This window comes from Astyanax mexicanus, chromosome 9 (genome assembly GCF_023375975.1).
Source record: "Astyanax mexicanus isolate ESR-SI-001 chromosome 9, AstMex3_surface, whole genome shotgun sequence".
Taxonomy (NCBI): domain Eukaryota; kingdom Metazoa; phylum Chordata; class Actinopteri; order Characiformes; family Acestrorhamphidae; genus Astyanax; species Astyanax mexicanus.
The window spans coordinates 3,143,859-3,159,134 of record NC_064416.1 but is presented as its reverse complement, the minus strand read 5'-3'; the positions used below and the strand labels follow the sequence as shown (position 1 = coordinate 3,159,134).

The 15,276-nt window shown below is 39.1% G+C and overlaps 1 protein-coding gene across 1 annotated transcript in view; it reads left to right on the top strand.

Annotated features, from left to right (window-relative positions):
* map3k10 (mitogen-activated protein kinase kinase kinase 10) overlaps positions 1-11,497 on the top strand; it is a 69,552-nt gene extending 58,055 nt beyond the window's left edge. The window contains exons 5-12 of the mRNA XM_022664947.2: positions 789-964; positions 2,614-2,860; positions 3,899-4,021; positions 4,966-5,104; positions 6,089-6,198; positions 7,345-7,571; positions 8,971-9,499; positions 10,318-11,497. Of these exons, the coding sequence (XP_022520668.2) occupies positions 789-964; positions 2,614-2,860; positions 3,899-4,021; positions 4,966-5,104; positions 6,089-6,198; positions 7,345-7,571; positions 8,971-9,499; positions 10,318-10,751 (1,985 nt within the window). The 3' untranslated portion in view covers positions 10,752-11,497. The remainder of the gene's footprint in view (positions 1-788; positions 965-2,613; positions 2,861-3,898; positions 4,022-4,965; positions 5,105-6,088; positions 6,199-7,344; positions 7,572-8,970; positions 9,500-10,317) is intronic.
* Positions 11,498-15,276: the final 3,779 nt, after the last annotated feature.

Sequence of the window (15,276 nt, the reverse complement as noted above, 5' to 3'; positions counted from 1 at the left end):
TAGGCACACCATTGCAACCATCTAGCAATACCTTCGCTAACACCTAACACCCTAGTAACCAGCTAGCAACACCATCCCAACTATCTAGCAACACCTTAGCAACCACCTAGCAACACCCCAGCAACCAACTAGCAACAACTTCACAAACACCTAATACCACCCAACACCATAGCATCCTTAGTAGCAACACTGCAGCAAAAAGCTAGCTACCATCTAATAACACCTTCACTAACACCTAACACCACCCTAGCAACCACCCAGCAACACACAGGAAACCAGCTAGCAACACCATTGCAACCATCTAGTAACACCTTAGCAACCACTTAGCAACATCCTGGCAACCAACTTACAAAAACATAGCATCACTGTAGCAACTACCTGAAATACCATAGGAATCGGTGGGAACCATGTTAAACTAGAATAGCTAACAATATATATATATTTTTTCCCCAAATGAGTTTTACTGATGACCTTGAGGAAAAAGCAGACCAGCATACAGCCAAAATACTTGTACAGAAGTTGTCCATTTTCATGGACATACACATGTAACATATAACAAAATGGTAAAACTCAAAATAAAAGCTAAAAGAATGACAATCTAAAAGTAAAAAAAAAAAAAAATATATATATATATATATATATATATATATTTTTTTTTTAAATAAAGGAATAATGATAATAATAACAACAATATAAAATAGTAATACCAAACAGTATTAAAGTAATGTTAATATATTTGTCTGTATTGGAGATCCAGCATGATCTCATGTTCTGTCTCCTGTCTCCAGAGTGCTGGAGCCCGAACCCTCACAGCCGGCCCTCCTTCAGCAGTATTCTGAAGCGTCTGCTGGCGATCGAGCAGTCCTCCATGTTCCAGATGCCCCTGGAGTCCTTCCACTCTCTGCAGGAGGACTGGAGGCTGGAGATCCAGCAGATGTTTGACGAGCTGAGGGCGAAGGAGAAGGTACGAGAGACCTGTCTGCTCTAGAATGCCAGTTTGACATTGACTGCTGGAACTTTTGCACCAGGAGTAAAGGAGCATAAAGTTATCCAAAAGCAGCATGTAAGACTGGTGGAGGAGAACATGATGCCAAGATGCATGAAAAGAACTGTGATTAAAAACCAACCAGGGTTATTCCACCAAATATTGATTATTTCTGAACTCTTAAAACTTTATGAATATGAAGTTTTCAGATCTGTATATTAACCTAAAAAATTACAAAATTATATTATAGGAAACAGCTGTTTTATAAAAAGAATAAGCAAAAAGTGACAAACGCCAAAAGACTTGCAGCTGTAATGCCAGTGTAAGGTGGCTCTGTTAAGTATTTATAGAGATAGCTAGCTATCTAGACAGACAGACAGGCAGGCAGACAGAAAGACAGACAGGTCAGATGGATGGATGGTTGGATGGATAGATAAATTCTGAGGAAGGATGAGCTTTGCTTAAGGGCCCAATAGTAGCAGCTTAACAGATGTGATTATCAAACCCACAACCTTGTGATCAACATCCAGGCACTCCAACCACTGAGCCACCAGTGCTTAGTTGTTGGAGGGGTGAATACTTTTGCACGTCATACTTTTACACAGATTTTTATTTGATTAAAATTGAAAAAAATAAAAACCATGTTGAATTATTTTCCTTCCACTTCACAGTTATCTGCTAATTTGTGTCTACTCTGTGTTTATCACTTAAAACAGGGGTGTCCAAACTACGGCCCGTGGACCATTTGTGGCCCGTTTCCTTTTTTGAAGCAGCCCGCGAGGTATTTTAGAAATAGAATGAAAGTTGGCCCGCTGTTAAGCAGGTTTCTATAATTTTTTATAATTTTTTTTGAGATTCAAAGTTTGAACGCTAGGTGTCAGAAATGGATCAAAGAGTCTAAAAGCAGAGAGAGTGCGCATTTCTAGCGCAGAAAAACGGGCCAAAGAGTCTAAAAGTGGAGAGAGTGCGCATTTTTAGCGCAGAAAAACGGACCAAAGAGTCTAAAAGCAGAGAGAGTGCGCATTTCTAGCGCAGAAAAACGGGCCAAAGAGTCTAAAAGTGGAGAGGGTGCGCATTTCTAGCGCAGAAAAACGGGCCAAAGAGTCTAAAAGCAGAGAGAGTGCGCATTTCTAGCGCAGAAAAACGGGCCAAAGAGTCTAAAAGTGGAGAGGGTGCGCATTTTTAGCGCAGAAAAACGGACCAAAGAGTCTAAAAGTTGCCGTAATTAAGGAGTTTAATATTAAGAGACATCATGAAATGAAACATCAGTTTGAAAAATCTTAGTTTACACAACACTGTCAAAGATAAAGATAGTAAGTCAAGCAAAATGGTGTGTAAATGAAATAATCAGGAAAAAAGTATTATTTAAAGTGGTATATTTCATTATTTGTTTTATTACAGAGTCTGTGGCGCGTGACTTCAAATATATTTCTCCTTTTAGCCCCCAACAAAAAAAGTTTGGACACCCCTGACTTAAAATCTCAATAAAATATGTTTAAGGTTGTGGTTGTAAAGTGACAAAATATTCAAGGTGTTCAAGGGGTATGAATACTTTTGCAAGCCACTGTAGATACTGGTTTAAATGATGCAGATTTTAATCTCCGCTCCCCGGGTCTGCTCATCTGCAGGAGCTGCGGTCGTGGGAGGAGGCGCTGGCGCGGGCGGCGGAGGAGCAGAAGGAGCAGGAGGAGCAGCTGAAGAGGAGGGAGCAGGAGCTGGCCGAGCGAGAGATCGACATCGTGGAGAGAGAGCTGAACATCATCATCCATCAGATGTACCAGGAGAAACCCCACGTCAAAAAACGCAAAGGACACTTCAAAAAGAGCCGCCTCCACAAACTGGGCCGAGACAGCAACTCCATCAGCCTGCCCTCCGGTGGGTCACGCGGGAACTGCAGCATCCAAACACTGCCTTACTTAAAGGAGAACTCCGGTGTTAAATGCACTTTAGGTGTATTTAAATGTGATAAAAACTACTTACTTTTGTTTAGTAGTTTTCTGAGATCCTAATAACACCCTAGCAACCAGCTAGCAACACCCAAGCAAACAAACACCTAGCAACACCATAGCAAAAATCTAGCCACCAATTGCCAACAGCATTTTAACCAGCTAGCAACACCTTCACTAACACCTAACACCACCTTAGCAACCACCTAACAACACCCCTATTAACACATAACAATACCCAGAAAAAACACCTAACACCACCATAGCAACCACATAACATCCTAGCAGATAACTAGCAACACCACTGCAACCATTTAGCAAAATCTGTACTAGCACCTGACACCACCATAGTAACCACCTAACAACTCCCAAGAATCCCGCTAGCAACACCATTCCAAGCATCTAGCAACACCTTTGCTAACACCTGACACCACCATAGTAACCACCTAACAACTCCCAAGAATCCCGCTAGCAACACCATTCCAAGCATCTAGCAACACCTTTGTTAACACCTAACACCACCTAACACCCTAGCAACCAGCTAGCAACACCATTGCAACCATCTAGCAACACCTTAGCTAACACCTAACACCACTAACATCCTAGCAATGAGCTAGCAACACCATTGCAACCACCTAGCAACACCCTGGAAACCTACTGTTGGGTAGTGCACTATAGGACCCTTAATGGTTTTATTTAGTCCCCATTCATTACTTTTACTTTTATACTTTAAGTAGTTTTAAAACCAGTACTTTTACTTAAAGAGTAAAAAGCTTGAATTGACACTAGTTTCTAAACTTCTACCTACAGAGTAATAAATGGAGATACTTTTGACACCTTTACTTACTATACTAATAAAACATCTATTAAAGAGTAAAACATGGGAGCTGATAAAATGCACAGTGAGTTAATGTTATGGCTGATCTGTATATATGTGTGAATATATGTTTTTTATTGTTGTTTACAGATTTTGAGCATAAGATCACGGTGCAGGCGTCCCCCAGTGTGGATAAGAGGAAAACTCAGGGCAGTGAGAGCACCACTCCTCCAGCCAGTCCCGGGGTCATCCCCCGTCTCAGAGCCATTCGCTGTGAGTACCTGCAGCATCACACCTGCAGCACCACACCTGCAGCACCACACCTGCAGCATCACACCTGCAGCATCACACCTGCAGCACCACACCTGCAGCATCACACCTGTAGCACCACACCTGCAGCATCACACCTGCAGCATCACACCTGTAGCACCACACCTGCAGCATCACACCTGCAGCATCACGCCTGCAGCATCACACCTGCAGCATCACACCTGCAGCATCACACCTGCAGCACCACACCTGCAGCATCACACCTGCAGCATCACACCTGCAGCATCACACCTGTAGCATCACACCTTCTACAGTAAACTGAATTAATTCAGCAATTAAATGCTAAATACGGGCTACAAACTGCACCATTTCTGCCCAGTGTTATCCGTAATTCAGATTAATCAGAGCTAAATAATGGCTCAGGTGATCTGACACCATGGGGTGAATTTTGTGTCGTGAAATTTACGCCAAAAAAATTATGTTGCATATACCACATTTTTCGGTGCATTATCAATAAATGTCTATTTTCTTGGCTATTTTCATATATAAGGCGAACTGGATTAAAAAACTTTTAATACAGTGAGTAAAGCACTTCCATTTATTTACGTAAGCTTAGATTCCAAAATTTCTACAGCACTAAGGGTGGAGCATTAGCATTAGCGGCTAACAGCTACCTCCTGACAGCACTACATTGAGGAAGGAGTGTTCCGGTAAGTCAGGGTGATATTAGCGGTTAACGGTTTGTCCCACGTAGCTTGTTTTAACACGTTAAACGTGCAGACTACAGTCTGATATGCTCTCCTTTGAAGGTAACTGTGGCATTAAATAAAATATAAGATTAGTATTTACCAAAACACTAAGAGATGAACTCTTTATTAACACACTGAGATGTCTTTTCTTCCTCCAAATAATTAATAATTGTTTCATACTTCTCTATTGATCTGCAGTGACCCCTAGTGATGGGAGGAACACGTGGGGGCGTACATCTGCGCCTAAAAAGGACGACCTAGCAGGGACCAAAAAGAAGGGGCGTACCTGGGGTCCTAGCTCCACCCATCAGAGAGAACGTGCAGGAGGAGAGGACAGGTAAATATACCACCACTCAAACACTGACTAAAACTTATCACAACCACACCTGATTACTGTCAGACCTGTAGAATCAATAAATCACTTAAATAGAATCTGTCTGACAACATGAAGCAGATAAAAGATCTCAAAAAGCAGCACATTATTATTATTATACCCCCATCTGAAGAAACTCAACAACAGATGACAAAAAACAAAATGATTGATTATCTATCAGTCTGGAAAAGGTTATAAAGTCATTTCTAAAGCTTTAAGACTCCAGAGAACCACAGTGATTCACTATTATTCACTAATGGAGAAAAAACATGGAACACTGGTGAACCTTCCCAGGAGTGACCGGCCGACCAAACAAAATTACTCCAAAAGGGCATGAAGAACTCATCCAGGAGATCCCAAAAGAACCCAGAACTACATTTAAAGACTCACTCGCCTCAGTTGAGGCCAAAAACAACACAACCACCCGTCTCACATTTACCAATTAACATCTTGATGATCTCCAGAACTTTTGGGTAAATATTTAAATAACTTTTTGGACTGACGAGACAAAAGTGGAACTTTTTGGAAGGCTTGTGTCCATCCATTACATCTGGTGTAAAACCATATAATAAACACATAATTTCAGCAATAAAAGAACATCATACTGAACGTAGTTAAAACATGGTGGTGGTAGTGTGTTATGATGGTCTGGGGCTGCTGGATAACTTAATGCTGTAATAGATAGAAGCAGGAATTCTGCTGGTTATTAAAAAATCCTGAAGGAGAATAAGTTCCAGCCATCTGTTCCTTAGAAGCTCAGGAGTACTTGGGTTCTGCAGCAGGACAATGACCCAAAGCACACAAACAAGTTCACCTCTGAATAGCTCAAAAACGTTTTGGGGGCAAATACTGTACTTTTTTTTTACTCAGGCCCAGGTTAGACAGATTGTCTGCTGTGATTTGAGTATTTATGAATATGTGATATATGTGATTTTGTGTTTATTCCAGGTTAAAGTCTCTCGGCGAGGGGAAGGTGTGGTCCTCCAGCGCTCCTAATTTGGGCAAATCCCCAAAACACATTCCTATAACCGCCGGCTTCTCCAGCCTCAGTGAGATGGGTGAGTTACACCTGGATCCTTCACACAGATATTCTCATCAGCCCAGTCTAAATTCTCCTGTTCTAGATTCAAACACAAAATGATGAGTTTCTTTGATTTTACCAAATTGAAAACCTCTGGAATATAATCAAGAGGAAGATGGATGATCACAAACCATCAAACCACCAAACTGAACTGCTTGAATTTTTGCACCAGGAGTAAAGCAGCATAAAGTTATCCAAAAGCAGTGTGTAAGACTGGTGGAGGAGAACATGATGCCAAGATGCATGAAAACTGGGAGGGAGGGATGGATGGATAAATGGATGGATGGATGGATGGATGGATGGATGGATGGATAAATGGATGGATGGATGGATGGATGGACGGATGCTTCATTGATCCCGAAGGAAATATAGCAGCCAGTAGCAATTACACAACACAGTATAAACAAACAGCAATAGGGGGAGTACAGTAAGAGCACAGCAAGACATATAAAACTCTAAACTATACGATTCTAAACTGAGATTTGGACAATATATACATACATATATAAAGACAAAAGCTATACAAAGTGTGGAAGTAATCAGTAGTAATCGTAGTAATGAGGTAGTGCAGTAATACAGAATAAATTAAATTAAGTATAGGAGACAGCTGGTATTAGCAGATGTGACAAATACTAAACATAAAACCTGTGCATGTATTGCATTTAAGTTAAGTGAGTAGTGTAGTGTCCAGAGGTGTGAAAATACAGGATGTACCATAAAATGTCCATAATGTCCAAGAGTGCAAATATACAGTAAAGTGTCCAGAGTGTCCAGGAGTGTACATGAACAGAATATACTATAAAATGTCAATAGAGTCCCAGGGTGTAGATATAGATATACTGATTAAAAACCAGGGTTATTCCACCAAATATTGATTTCTGAACTCTTAAAACTTTATGAACAACCATTTCTTATTTTCTGCAAATAAATGCTCTAAATGACTAAAAAATTTTTTTTTGGAATTTGGGAGAAATGTTGTCTGTAGTTTATAGAATAAAACAACAATGTTCATTTTACTCAAACATAAACCTATAAATAACAAAATCAGATAATCTGATTTAGAAACTGAAGTGGAGTCTTGTTTCTCTAACCTGTGGTCTCTGTGTCGGTGTTCTGTGTGTAGAGGAGCACTGTGAGTTTGAGGAGCGCTTGGCGCCGGAGGGCAGCAGTAACGGGGCAGCGGAGGATAGCAGTCAGGCGTGGGTGGGGGTCGGACCGGGCGTCAGTTCCCAGGATTCTTTGCGGCGCTGCAGTCAGAGGAAGAAGAGCGACCTGCTGCTGCTGGGCTGCGCCTCCATCCTGGCCTCGGTGGGACTCGGCGCAGATCTCCTCCAGCTCGGACGCCTGCAGGTACAGAATAAAGGCTAAGTTTACACTGCATATACCAAAACTAGACTACCTCACCCAATCCGGGGTTTATTTTAATCTGTTTAAACTGTGTTTTTAATTTGATCAACCTTAAATCAAGCATTGGCCTGAACAATTAAAAAAAAACTTGACATGATGCTAATAATATTGCAAACTATACGGATTTCTGTGCAAGCATTACATATTAAGGTTTCATATTTAATAAAAAAATCCTGAAAATCCCTATTAAAATTATTACTTAAATTAAATATTAAATATTTTAAATATTGAAGTAAATTTGCATCTGATAAAGTATAATGAATAAAAATAATAACATTGTGTCTTTCCTGAACTTCAATTTAAATTTAATACTTTCCTTAATACAAATCAACAGTTTCTTACAATTGTCTAGTTTTTTAGTCTATTTTAAAATATAAGAATTTGCTTATTATATATTTGTGTATCTTTACTAAAGTATTTTCGTTTTTTTTTTGCTAACGGTGAAAAAAAAACACTTGTGTGATTGACTTCAATTAAAAATGACTGACATATCCTCCGCCCTTTGCTTACGCCCACTGGCTCTTTGGCCTCAGACATTAATGAAGTTTTTATGAAAACCGTACATTCGAACATAAAGCTGTATACAACCCCAATAATTACGCACATTTTAGAGTTGGAACAGAGTCTATATCTCGAAATTTGCAGCCCGAGTTATACTTCTAATTAATACAAATTTGGTTAAAGTTTATTTATATAGCACATTTTATACAACATGTTAATTCAAAGTGCTTTACAAATTAGAAATACAAAGTGAGGCACATAAACATGTAAGAGAATAACAATAAAAATGGAAATAAAAATAAAATATATATATATATATATTATATATAAATATATATATATATATATTTAAAAGAAGAAAAATAAACCAAAATAATTAGAATAAAAATGCTGTTACAGGATTACAGAATTAAAATGAATAAAATATAAGAAATATATAAAAGAAAATTACAAAAGGTTTAGGAATATATAGGTATAAATATATAAATATGCATGAACAACAGAGATAATATATATGGTTGTTGGTTTCCTGTCTACCATGAAAAAGCAACAAATGAAAAAATCACATTAGTATTTTTATATATTTCCTGTAATATTTTGTATATATAGTTTTTTATTATATATTTGTTTATATATTTTCCTGACCTGTTTTTCTGTCCTTTTCTCTGTGCTGCTGAAAAATTGCAAATTTCCTTCTTATTAAATCTTATTTTATGTTATCTTATCTTATCCACAATATAAGGATTTTAAGTTAATTAAGTTAATTAAATATATTTAATGATGTTAATAAGGGCACACAGGTGATCCTGCAGTAATGTGTACCTGTGTTCCTCCTGTACAGGTGAGTCAGGACGAGCAGGACATGCGTGAGGAGCAGCGCAGGAAGAAGGAGGGTCTGTTCCAGCGTACGGGACGATTCCGCCGCAGCACGTCTCCCCCTAGCCGCACCCTGTCCCTGTCCCACAGCCGGCACCACGACTCCGCCCTGCCCTGCCTGGACCCGTCCCCCTCCGTCACGCTGCTGTCCCTGTCCTCACTGTCCGACTGCAACTCCACCAAGTCCCTGCTGCCCTCTGACCCCGACGACCTGCCACCCACACCGGGCAGCGCCCCGCCCGCTGCATCGCCCGCACCCGCCCCCGCCCTCAACCCCCTGCTGGACCTGCGGGCCGAGAGCTTCAAACGGGAGCCCAACCAGTCCCTCACCCCCACCCACGTCTCCGCCGCCATGGCCCTGAACCGCGGGCACCGCCGCACGCCCTCCGACGGGGCCATACGCCCGCGGGCACAGACTGTGGTGGGGCATCGCCGCACGCCATCGGATGGCAGCATGCCCATCCCGCCCACCACCACTGCTGCACCGCACACAGGTGGGTCAGAGCTAGATTACAGTTCCTGCAGAAACTCAGAGTGTGTTTGCAGTGCTGATTTGTGGCTTGTTGCTACGGTGTTGCTAGGTGGTTCCTAAGGTGTTGCTATGGTGTTTGCTAGGGTATCTGAGTTGATTGCTATGTTGGTTTTTAGTGGTTGTTAGGTGGTTGCTAAGGTGTTGGTTGATATGGTATTTCTAAGTGGTTGCTAAGTTGTTGCTATTATCTGTGGTGGCTGCTGTGGTATTGTTAAGCAGTTGCTAAGGTGTTGTATGGTATCGGTGTTGGTTACTATGTTGTTTCTAAGTGGTTGCTAAGGGGTTGCTATGGTATCTGTGGTTGGTTGCTGTGGTGTTTCTAAGTGGTTGTTAGGTAGTTTAAATGTGTTGCTAGGTGGTTGCTGGTGTTGCTTAACAGTTGCTAAATGGTTGCTAAGTTGTTGCTATGGTATCTGTGTGGGTTGCTATGTTGTTTCTAAGTGGTTGCTAAGGTGTTGCTATGGTATCCGTGGTGGTTGCTGTGGTGTTGCTAAGTGGTTGCTAGGTTGATGCTAAAATGCTGCTAGGTAGTTGCAAACTAATGTAGTTGCATAAATTAGATGATAATGATTGATTCTAAATTATTTGAATTGGAGCATTGGAGTTCTTTCTTTTCTGGAGCACCTTTCCTGATGAGTGCCAGTTTCACTATCTTTACATTTTTAACATATTCCAGAGGTTTTCAATTTGGTAAAATCAAAGAAACTCATAAAATTTAAGTGATCTCTTATTTTTTCCAGAGTTGTATATTTATCTGGATTATTTAATATTTTCTCTCAGGTTCTCGGGACACTCTGGACATCCCCCGTCTGCCTGACCCGTCTTCAGTCTTCCCCCTGGCACACCGGCGTAAAGCTCCGCCCCCGCCCCCTCCACCTGCGCCCACCACCACCACCACCCCCGCCCCTGACGGGCACAGCGGCACCCTGGAGCGCCCCAAGACCCTGGAGTTCGCCCCGCGCCCCCGTCCCACGCCCGCCCGCGCCCGGCCGGACCCCTGGAAGCTGTCGTCCCTGTCCCGGACGCTCAGCTCGTCCCCGGGCAGCAGCTGTGACAGTCCGCTGGGCTCGGGGGACAGCGGGGTCAGCGCCGGGGTCAGCGCCACCCGCCAGACCCTGCTGGACATGGACATGGAGGGGCAGAGCCAGGACAGCACCGTGCCCCTGTGCGGGCAGCACCCTCCGCCCGCGCTGTGCGAGCAGCACTTCCTATAGGAGCACGGGGAGACTGAGGCCCTGCCCACAGGACACCGCCCCGCCCACAGGACATTGCCCCGCCCACAGGACATTTACACCGCCAGCACTTTTTACTCAGACATGCAGACACACCCTCAGCCAGTCAGTTCTTTTTAACAGTTTAAGAGTGCTCACTATTGCTCACTATTTATAGCATTTGCTATACAGAAAATATAGAGTTTTGCTTTAAGGTGAACAGCCTTTATTAAACAGTATATATTACGTTTACTATACAGTACCAGTCAAAGTTTGGACAAACCCTAAATTCAGTGTCTTTTCATTATTTTAAAATAAAGTTCTGCATTGTAGACTAATACTAAACTCATCCAAAACATTGACATCTTTAAGCGCAAACTAAAAACCTATGTATGCAGTGTTTAACATTTAATTTGTTTTATCTTGTCTATTTTAGATTAAATTATTATCTTTCTTTCCTTCTTCATATTTTTTTATATTTTCTTCAAATCACATTCAAGAAGTACCTTGAATGTCAATCTTATTTGTCTAAAATGCTAATAAGTAAATATTAATAAAGTTGGATTAATTAATAATTGATCCAAACTATGAAATTATTTAAAAGAAGTGTTAAACAAACCCGGAATGGCTTTCAGTTAACAGCTGTGCCTCGTCAAGAGTTCGAATCATTATTTCAATGTTCTAATCCTGATTATGGTAAGAACTACTAAAATTACTTTAAGAAATTAAAAAAAAAAGAAGAATATAAACTTTTATCTTTGAGGACAGATCCAGATCTGCACACTGTTGGTATTTATATTTATATATATATATATATCTCAGTGTTGGTCTTATTTTATATAAAATAATAATATTGTAACCAAATAAATTAACATAATGTAGCAAAAAACTATTTAAATACAAAAAATACCCATAAATACAAATACCCGTAAAGCTTTAACGTAAATAACAAAACAAATACAAATACTATTTTTAGTTAATTATCACAATATGGATTTTTTTTTTATATATATATAATTTCAAAAACTATAACAATATTGTTTCACAAACTGTAACAATATACTATTGTGTATAGTTTGATATGGTATACCATAACCTTTCTGCTGGAATTAGAGAATTAGATAATACAAAATGTATAAAATTTATAAAAAAATAGGATTTAATGCCACACAACCATTATATAAGAAAATATTTGACTATTCATTTTCAATATACAGCTCTGGAAATTAATAAAAAATATATACTATGAAAAAATCCATTAACTAAAAATAGTATTTGAATATAAATAAGTTTAAAAAGTATCATTGAGTGCAGTCACCGCAAATACACTTTGTCATGATGCTGAAACTGGCACTCATCAGGACCAAGCCAGAAAAGAAAGCCAGATAAAAGCACCTAAATGCTTCTTCACAGAGTATTTTTTTGGTTTGTTTAACACTTTATTTTAAGTTACTACATGATTCCTTATGTATTCCTTCCTAGTCTGGATCACTACACTATTCATTTACTATGTAGTGAAAAATATACATTTAATAAGAAAGGTGTGTCCAAACTTTTGACTGGTGCTGTATATTAAACACAGAGTTTGCTGTATGGTGAAATGCATGTTCTATATAGTGAACAAAGGGTTAAAATCCTAGCCAGACTATATACACTACTAGTCACTATACGTGGATAAGTACTTGGTTGATATTGGTGGATAAATGACCCTGTGACCTCTTAGACCACATAGGCTCTTTTTTGTTGGTCTATAAAAGTGATGGTGAGCTACTTTAGCACTGATTTAGCCTGGTCTGAAGTGTGCATCAAGTGTGCACACCATTCACTATTTCTCACCAGGTCTGTGAACCCCAGTTTCTCCCAAACCCCCCGGTGTGGTCTGTACAGACCCTGCTATATGGAAGAGTAGATTAGTAGGTTAGCTAGTGCGCCAAACTGCTTGCACCACTCCCTCAACTGTTCACCTTGGTCAATATTCAATGAAAAAAATCTCTTTTTTAATATACATATATATTATATATATATATATATATATATACAGCTCTGGAAAAATTAAGAGAACACTTTACTTGTTTGAATAAAATGAACATTGTTGTTTTATTCTATAAACTACCGACAACATTTCTCCCAAATTCCAAATAAAAATATTCTCATTAAGATCATTTATTTGCAGAAAATGAAAAATGGCTGAAATAAAAAAGAGCTTAAATAAAGCAAAGAAAACAAGTTCATATTCATAAAGTTTTAAGAGTTCAGAAATCAATATTTGGTGGAATAACCCTGGTTTTTAATCACAGTTTTTTCATGCATCTTGGCATCATGTTCTCCTCCACCAGTCTTACACACTGCTTTTGGATAACTTTATGCTGCTTTACTTCTGGTGCAAAAAAAAAATCAAGCAGTTCAGTTTGGTTTGATGGCTTGTGGTCATCCATCTTCCTCTTAATTAGGAATTTGGTAAAATAAAAAAAATAATATTTTTAAGTGTTTTTTTTATTTTTTGTCCAGAGCTGTATATATGTATATATATATATATATACACACTAGTGCAACTCAAATAATACGAATATGATTGAAAAGTGACTTTATTTCAGTAATTCAGTTCAAAATGTAAAAACTTTTATGGAGATGGATGTGGATTTCATTTTCCAGCAGGAGTTGGCACACTGCCCACACTGAAAAAAGTACCAATTGGTCTTACAGTATATAATATTTAAATTTTCTGAGATTTTTTTTAGGTTTTCGTTGGCTTTAAGCCGTAATCAGCAACAATAAAATAAATAAAGTAACTTTTAAATGATATTCTATTTTTTTTAGATGCACTACTATATATTTATATTTCCCTTATATGGGAATGAATATACTGTATATGGGGTTTAAACTGCAGGCCTCTCTGCGGGCGCGTTCACTGTAGGTTTAATGCAATTGAAATAGATGTACAGTATAAGTATAATATTTTATTTTTTATTTTTATTTCTCTTTGGAAAAAAGAAGAGGGTGACGATGATGATGATGATACAAAGACTGAACATCTCAAGGCCTCTCTGCCAGACCTAATCAGAAGCAGGAGCCGTGTTAATGTGAAGTCCAGCGGACCCCCAGGAGCCCGTGCTTTAATGCAGAGGCCTTCTTCGTCTCCGTGTTCTGATGTATAGTACTTTACATATTGCCTGTGTGTAAGTGTGTGTGTGTAAGAGTGTAAATGTGAGAGTGTGTGTATGAATATGGATTTTTCCTAAAGTGGACAAAAATGGCTAAATGGCTAACAGCTAAACAGCGAACATTCTCAAACAAGGACGTTTTTTTAACGGTCATATGAGGGTTCTCCATCAATTAATGCAATAAATGTTCAAAAAAACATTCTACTACCTGTTTATATATATATATATATATATATATATATATATATATATATATATATATATATATATATATATATATATATATATAGTACCATACAGTACCTTAAATTCTGTGTTTTTAAGTTATTTTAATATATTCTGCATTGTAGATTAATACTAAAGTCATTCAAACTATAAAGAAAAAACATATGGAATTATTTAATAAACCAGAATATGTTTTATATTTTAGATTCTTCAAAGTAGCACCTCTTGCAAAAATTATCAGTTTTATGAGGTAGTGTCACCTGGAACTCAGGCTTTCGGCTAACAGCTGTGCTGAACTCATCAAGAGTCGTTTGAGAGTTTGAGAGCATCAGATGTAAAGTAGTGAAGAGGTAGAGTTGGTAGAAGCACAAACTACTCAACTAAGTAAAGAAAAATATATATATATATTTTTTTTAAGTAAAAATAAAGGTCAGTCATGCTGAAAAAGAAGATTTTTTAAGAACTTTGAAAGTATCCTTAAGTGCAGTTGCAAAAAAGACCATGTAAAACATTGTAATGATGGAACTGGCACTCATCAGTCAGGAGCACGCCAGGAGAGGACGAGCAAGAGTATCACTTCAGCATTGATTTACTATGTAGGAAAAAAATAAAAATATTAACTGAGAAGGTGTGTCCAAACTTTTTTTAAACTTTTGACTGGTACTGTGTGTATACATATGTTTATATATATATAGCCACACCCACTTCTTTACCTCTTCAGCTGAGACCCAATATGCCCATATGCTGACTCCGCCCACCCACTGACTCCTCCCACCCACTGATCCAGGAGAACGGGACATGTCTATACTTTGCGGTGCATCATCAGCACCCCCTCTGGCAGGACGCTGGAATCGCAGGACGTTCTTGAGAAAAAAACGCTATGAATTTTTAAGACGATCTCGTTCCAGAATAAGGAATTCTGAGACTTGCGTTGAACTGAACGGAGCCGGGACACACTTTAAACTTTAAAAAGGTTCAACCTGGTATTTGACAGTATTTTTCAGACTGTCCGCGGGAGTGTGTGTGTGTGTGTGTGCGTATGTGACGTACGTACGTATGTACGAGTTTTGCGTGTTCTTATCGTTATCATTTGTATGGGGTTACTCTGTGGGGGGGTTGAGATTCGAACCCACCCCAATATT